The 7,838-nt window shown below is 47.4% G+C and overlaps 1 protein-coding gene across 1 annotated transcript; it reads left to right on the top strand.

The window, feature by feature from the left end:
- Positions 1–6,667: 6,667 nt before the first annotated feature.
- Positions 6,668–7,138, top strand: RNASE1 (ribonuclease A family member 1, pancreatic). The gene has a single exon (XM_016199660.1). It carries the CDS (start codon positions 6,668–6,670, stop codon positions 7,136–7,138), a length of 471 nt encoding a protein of 156 aa, XP_016055146.1.
- Positions 7,139–7,838: the final 700 nt, after the last annotated feature.

The raw sequence follows: 7,838 nt of genomic DNA, 5'->3' as shown, positions 1-7,838 counted from the left end.
TGGTTTGTTCTTGACAATATTTCCCAGCTTTGGGAAAAGAAGCACTATTGTGTGCATTGTAACAGTCCCGATGATTAACACAAGGAGGAAAGCAGGAAATAGATGTTGTGGGACCCAAAAAATTTCTAAGTAAATGACTATTCTGAAAACCTTGCTTCCCCTCCCTGCCTCCACTTCCCTCACCCCAGCTGCTGCAACGGAAGTACCGTGGGCGATACCTCAGTGAGAGTCCCCGGTCCCCACACCTGCACAGGTCGGGGCAGCAGCGAAGCCCTTGTGCTCCCCTACGACGCTTCACGGCAGGCGGGCGGTGGGAGAACCCTGGAGGAAATCCAGAACTAGGAGAGATCAGTTTCACAGCAAGATGTTGCAGCCCTTTGGGTGCACATCCTGGGGCATGTTCCTTAGCGAGGGCGCACAGTGTAGTGAGGACGCTACCCTGGAAGTTGGGGACTTGCGGCTGGTTTCTGTTTGTGCTGCCAAGGTGCTGTCTGACCTCGGGGCTGCTGTGGCCTTCAGTGTCCTCGAGTGTATAATGGGAAAAGGGTGGACGTTCCCTTGCATTGCTTGTGTCCTTTCATTCCTTGGGTTCAAAGTAACTGTCTATATCTTCTACAGATTGAAGTCTTTTGCATGGTATTGAAGATACTTCTATTTGGGCCTACATTTTTCTTTTCTGTGCCATCCCTCACCTCCTCCCAGTTGCATGGAGGAACTTGTTATTTTCTAAACACGCAGTGCTCTACCATGAGTGTCTACTTCTCTTTCTGGCTTTTTAAAAAAAATCTAAATTGTCCTTCCCCACCCCTAAACACACACACAAACACACAAAACTGCCTATTTATTCTTAAAAGTTCTCCCCAAGGTAATCTTTCCTCTGAAACCTTCCCTTATTTCCCCCACTACACCTCTTTTCTCCCATTACTTTCTGATAACCCTGTCCTCACCTGCACCTGAGTGCTTATCAAGGCCTGGTTTGTATTACAAGTCTAGGGGCTGCTTCTGTTGGGAGAATACTCAGCACTTGGGTCTAAAACAAAGTCCTTGAATTAATTGCTTAGCTCTTCGCAGAAGACAAGGTCTGTGGCTCTGATGGAGACTGCAGATTCCAGGATCCCAGCTCCCTCAGGTGTCCTGCTTTCCCCTCTTATAAGCTATTTTCTTTCTTTTTTTTAAATCCTCAGGATATGTTTTTACTAATTCTTTTAGAGAGAGAAGAAGAGAGAGAAACATTGATTGGCCACCTTACCCGGCCCTATGCACCCCAACCAGGATTCAATCCCACAACATAGGTATGTACCCTGATGTGGGGAGCCGTTGTGGCCCCAGGCCCGGAGGAGCTGCCTGGGTGAGCTGCAGATGTGTCCCCTGCTCCCTGGGAGGTGTGGGTGAGCTGCTGTGGCCCCAGGCACAGTGCCTGGGTGAGCTGCAGATGTGCTCCCCTTTTCCCTGGGAGATGTGGGTGAGCTGCTGTGGCCCCGGGCACAGAGGAGCTGGCTGGGTGAGCTGCAAAAGTGCTCTCCTGCTCCCTGACCCAGATCTTGAGGCACCAAAGCGATACTAATTTAGTTTGCGGCCTTAGATTCTAGAAAGGCTTATTAGGAAGCTGGCCCTGGCCTGAAGGGTTAAGGGACAGTCAAGCTACATACCGAGCCAAGGACTTAATCCTTCCCTACAAGTTCCCATTAGAAGCCGAGACAAAGATAGTTACCAAGGTCTGAGCTCCTGCAGGAGGCAGGATGTTTACGCTGAAGGTGTGTTTGTGCAGCCTGGAGAGAACTACTTTGTATCCGGCAAGGGGAAGGAATGCAGGGCAGGGTGCTATTCAGCAAAAACAACAGCGCAGGTATAAATTGAGCTTGGAAAATAAACTCGGGCTGCAGCCGTCACGAGCTGCAGCCCTCCCAATCCCATCTTTTTTGTGTCTGTCTTTTCTCCATCCTCACCCCTACTCTCAGCACCGTTCAACTCTGCCGGCGGGCTCTGGCACCCTGACCAGTAGTAGAACCCTCAACCTTTTGGTGTATGGGATGATGCCCCAACCAACACAACCACCAGCCACAGCTATCAGCTGTTTTCTTTCACACAGCAGTCCAGGTCAATAATTAATGTCACTGTGATAAGCTATCAGAAGAGCTGGCACAAGCAGACTACCCTTATATAAAGCATAGAGGCACTGGCGCTTGCCCTACAAGGGAAAGGCAGGGGAGACTCTCCTAAAATGGGTGGAACCAAGGAGACCACTGAACCACCTAGGGTGAAAGGTAATTAGGTTTTCTCCCAAGTCTCTGTCTTTCCTCAGACACTCTGAGCAATATCTGACCTCTGTTAAGAAGACCCAGGGCTGCCTGGCCAGTGTGACTCAGTGGTTGAGCGTTGACCCAGGAACCAAGAGATCACCAGTTTGATTCCCCGTTAGGGTACATGCTGGGGTTGTGGGCTTGATCCCCAGTAAGGGGCATGCAGAAGGCAGCTGATTGATGATGTTTCTCATCAGTATTTCTCTCTCTCTACCCCTCTCCCTTCTCTAAAAAAATCAATAAAAAAGTATTATTATTATTTTTTTTAAATAAAGCTCATCTTTAAAAAAAAAAAAAAAGACCCAGGGCTGGCACCCAGTATGGGAAAGGACATAGAGAGGATGTATTCTGTCCTTGGGGTTGAGGAAAACTGATAGTGTTGGGTGGCTGGGGGGTGGTGGTGGCGGGGAGACTGGGGCCCTTCTCTGTGTGCTCTAGAGGCCAGGCTATTGACTGCACCTGGTGGGCTCACACACAGGTCAGAACTGCCCTCTGGGAAAGTGCAACCTGTACCTGGTTGGCCTCAAACAAGGGCTCAGATGTTGGAACCCCTTTCTTTCCCAGTTCACACTGTTGGATGTATGAGAGTGAAATGGGCTTAGAAAGAGAAATGAAAAGTCTTATAAGTGGGAATCATCAACAGGAATGATAACCTGTACAGCCTTGAAAGTGTTTTGCCCTTTTGTCATTGTCATGTGAGATGAAATGTTGGGGTGTGGGGAGGGGGCTGAAATTGGGAAAAGATTGTACAATGTTTCACTGGGGAAGGGGTTTCTCGATTGAAGCTTATAAGTGCATAGCTTTGTGACAGGCTTGAGGGGACATGCTGTTTGTCCCCTAAGAGACTCTTTAGTGTCATAGGATCATAAAGTCTCCCAAGTTACTATATCCATATGGACCTTTGTCTCCAGAGAGTCCAGAGCCTCACTCCTGAAGAGGAGTCAGGAAAACTGTGCATAACTTGGGAGAGGAGCAGGTATGCTACTTGAGAGAAAAGTGTGGGAGGGATGAGAGGTGTGGGTGGCCCTTGACACACAGCCTATCTTTAAGGAGGCTTCTTGGGGCCCACAGCCCACAGGGGCCCTGTAGTTCTAATCTTCCTGGGTTGCCTTTGGCCCTAGGAGGATTTCAGAAATTAGTTTCCAGGCAACTGTTGAGGGGGCAAAACTGTACTTCCCTTCACTTTGTCAAGTGCCCCTGGGGTCAGGCCAGCCACTGATGTGGCTTCATAATGTCCTGTGGTCTTGGGGACCTGACTTGAACACTCAAGTTTATCCTCACTCCACCCTCTTGTGCTTCTTCATGTGCACATGGATAAACTTTGTCTAGTCTCTCCTGTTATTCTGACTTTTGTCAATTAATTTGCAGGCTCTCAAACAGGAACCTAAATGGGTAGGAAAAATTTTCCTCTGCTCAAGATGATGAGTACTATCTACGGACTAAGAGACAAAAACAAAAAAACAAAAAAAACCCCAGAAAACAAAAAAGACATAGGTGGAGGGTGAGGTGGTGGGTAAACTACAGAAACATGAAACTAAAAGCTCATATCATGCCATGGCTTCCTTAGCCCCAATGCTTCTCCAGACTCATACACATTAGCAAGTAACATTGACTTGACAAGAGATTTCTTAGATATCATGGGACAAAACAATTTTAAAATTTCATTTAAAAAAAAAATTTGTTCTTCCTACCAAGGTCCCTTTCTTCTCTCCTCTACCCCTTTCCTTCCCTCCCCAGGATTTCAAAATTGCCTATTTTAAGCTCAGGTTTTTAGTAAAACCAAGACCTGGCTGTTACTTGACAACCCCCCCCCCTCCTCCCACCCCTCCTAAAAGCAATTCAGGGATCATCCAGTGTTACTTAAACAGTTTCTTTTTGGGGAATCTCAACACCATTCCCTATGAACAATCACTGACCTACCATTTATGGATGCTTTCTAAGTACTACTTGAAGCACTTTGCACATCTAACCATATTTCATTCTAATAACAAATCTAAAAAGTACATATCATTATCCCCATTTCAGAGATCAGGAAACTGAGGAGCAGGGAAATAAATCAAGTTCTGTAACTTGCCCAGCTCTTAAGGTGCTAAACTAGAATTTGGATGGAGACCATCTAAATCCAGAGCATGGACAGCCCTCATCCTGAAGCCAGCTCCTCCCCGCATGTCCCTGGTGCTTGTGGCTGCTGCCTCAAGGCTGGAGTTCAGAGCCAGTGAGTCTGTCAGCGATTTTAGGAAAAGTACATTCAAGGGGAAGAAACTTAATGTTTTTGATGTTAGGGCAGTTACTGAAGAGGCACCTGAAACAGAAACAGCACCTTCACTTTGGGATGTGGAATTTCTAAGCAGTGAGCTGCAGTAAATGAACAGCCCTTTCAGAATGGTTTTGAAGAGATGATCCAGTGGACAGAAGAGGGGAGACTGTGGGATTTCCCAATTAACAATGAAACAGGTTCTGGTGATGGTTCAGAATTTTATGATCATATATTTCTGGATAAATGCCTGCAGGATTTTCCAAAACAAAGGCCAGTTCACCACTTCATGAAGCTGGTGACCTGTGGCCTCTCCAGAAACCCACATCTGAGTGTTAAACAGAAAGTGGAACACATTGATGGTTTAAAAATTATTTTAATGAAAAACAGGACATTCTAAAAGAAAGTGAGATACAGTTCAATGTAAAACCATGGACATTTTTATTTCAAGCTGTTGGAGATTGATATTATAATTAAAATAATTTTACTAGAAAAACATAATAAATCTAGAGCACGAAGGGAATTTTGATATTTCTCACTCATGTGGTATCAAAATTGTCAGCCAGCAAAAAGGGATCTCTTTCTAGGAGGGAATTCTGTTGCTAAGAAACTTGATGTTCTCTGTTTTTTTTCTCCAAAAGGGATATTGGGTTTTGATTTATCTTTATTTTTTCTACTCAACTCCTACCTATAGGATGAATGGCCACTGTAGATAAAAACTCACACACCTTAGGAGTATTGAAGTGACAAGAACTAGGTGAGGTCATGCAGAGCTTCCTTTTCACCCAAACTGTTCTGGCATTCTCTGCTCCTCCAGATCTGGGGAGCCTTCTAGCTAGAAACAGCTGGAGACCTCTCCCCACTCCCCCCAGGGGAACTACTGTTAGGAGATAAAGAATTCCCTTCAGAGCCACTCCAGGATTCCTGGGGAGAGAGAGGACCTCCCTTTCCCTCCCTCTCCCTTGATTACATATTATGTGCCTTTTGCTAACTTCCAAGGGCTATTTGTTGAAATGCCCCCCACGGAGATAACAAAGACTTTGTTGGGGATTGAGCATCAGTGCCATAGTGGCTTTCTCTGCTGGTCCTGTGAACCAGTAGGCATGAGATTCACATGGCAAGAAAGGCTCCTGTAGGCAAAGACTCTCTCCCCAGCAACCCTGAAAAGAAGGCAGCCTGGGCAATTCTGCACTCCTTCCTCACAATGCCCTCATTTTCCTCTGGACTGAAACCAAGATGCTCCTCCCACCCTTCTCATCTCGGAAGCCAAGCCCCTTTGTAATCTACATAAACTCCACACCCCAGGGATCCAGTGACTGCTGGAACTGGCCTTCCACTTGCTCTCACCTGGAATCCAAGCTAGAGACCCAGGTAAGCGGCCCAAGAAGTGGTTTCAGGAGCTGCTTCTGCTTGAGGTTTGGAGAAGAGGGAGGCAGGGCGGGAGAGACTAACACCAGGAAAGCTTGGGCTAGGCAAACGTAGCCGGGGGCAGAGTTGACAAGGGGAGGGAGCATTTGGGCTGGAGAGAACCGGTAGGGCTGGAGAATGAGCAGGCCCAGATCCGGGGATGCAAGCATCTCTCTTTGGGATACAATGGCATCCCTTTATGATGCCAGTGCCAGGCACTGGGTTGAGTTTCCCTTGTGTGGTAAGACAACAGGCCTCTGTCCGCCATGATCCTGGATGTCATGGTAGTAACAGGGATACAACTTGGCTCATGGTTTATTCAAAATGATCTTCTATTGAGCCACTAGAACAGTGAGTACAAATGTATTTTAGATTCAAAACAAAACAAAACAAAACAAAATACAAAAACCACTTCCAGTATGCAAAAGCAGGACCACCAGGGATTTTAGGTAATTTTGGAGGTCACCACCTAGAGGGAGGACTGCCCCTCTGACTAGTAGGGATCAAATGCTTTTGGGGAAGAGTGCATGTGAGTGTCTCATCACTTGGAAAATCTTGCAGGTACAAGGATGTCTTTCTGGCTGACCTGAAGGGAGACTGTAAGACAGGGAGGGCACAGGTGGGAGCTGGGGTTCTCTTTCTAAAGTGATGCCTTCCCTCCTCTCCCCCTTTGCTGGCTAGGCTCCTCCAGGGGACTGAGGCCACCATGGCTCAGGAGAAGTCCCTCATCCTGTTCCAGATGCTAGTCCTGGTAATGTTGGTGCTGGGGTGGGTCCAGCCTTCCCTGGGCAAGGAATCGCGGGCCATGAAGTTCCAGCGGCAGCACATGGATCCAGACAACCACCCCAGCAACAACTCCAACTACTGCAACCAAATGATGAGGCGCCGGAATATGACAGAAGGACGGTGCAAGCCGGTGAACACCTTTGTGCACGAGCCTCTAGTAGATGTCCAGGCAGTTTGCTTCCAGCAAAACATTACCTGCAAGAATGGACAGCCCAACTGCCACAAGAGCAGTTCCAGCATGAGGATCACGGACTGTCGCCTGACGAATGGCTCCAAGTACCCCAATTGTGCATACCGGACCAGCCAGAAAGAGAGGCACATCATCGTGGCCTGTGAGGGAAACCCCTACGTGCCGGTCCACTTTGACGCTTCAGTAGAGGCCTCCACCTGAGACCAGAGCAGTGAGCTGCCCCACCTCATCACGCCATCTGCCTCTCCCCTTCCATCCTAGCACTAAGGGAAATAACTCAAGCGAGGGCTCCTATCCAACCCAAACATGCTTCCCTGGCCTGAGACTTGCCCCTGCATGGTCTGAGGGGTGAGGAGTGGGTTGTGAGGGGGGCCCATGTTAACCACTTTACTGCTTCTTTCAATAAAACTCAGTTGCAACCACGTGGATTCCTGAAGCTGTCTCCATTCAGGTTATGTTAATGCGATTGCTGTCCTACCAGAGGGTGAGAGCTGTAAATCTGGTTAACTTTGGTGAGCAGCGAATAGAATCATTAAATGCCGTCTCTTCTGACTCTTGGCTTTTAGAGATAATTGCTTTTCAGGAAGATTCCTTGATGCCAAACATAAATTTTTAAGTGTTGTGGAGGAAAGACTATTCCATGATGTGATCCCTGTCCCGTGAGCTGGACCCCAGCCAGAACAGAGATTGCTTCCCATAAACCCCCTAAGAGATTGTCTGATCATAATTGATGTTCATTCTGACATAAATCAGGACCCCTCCCCTGTCTCCTGTGACTTGCGACTTCCTGGAACAGTCATTGTCCTGGCCTGCTCAAGCATGTAAAGTAATTTCTGTACCTGGTGGCATTCATGTAGTACTTTCCCTGATTATCTCTCCACTCCTTTTACCCTATATAATT

This window comes from Miniopterus natalensis, chromosome 1 (assembly GCF_054644295.1).
Source record: "Miniopterus natalensis isolate mMinNat1 chromosome 1, mMinNat1.hap1, whole genome shotgun sequence".
Lineage (NCBI taxonomy): Eukaryota > Metazoa > Chordata > Mammalia > Chiroptera > Miniopteridae > Miniopterus > Miniopterus natalensis.
Note: the sequence above shows the minus strand (reverse complement) of the source record. Positions and strands in the feature narration are given on the sequence as shown.

Bases quoted from the DNA above. Each gene is read 5' to 3' on its own strand.
- RNASE1 (XM_016199660.1), top strand. From the start codon at position 6,668: ATGGCTCAGGAGAAGTCCCTCATCCTGTTCCAGATGCTAGTCCTGGTA.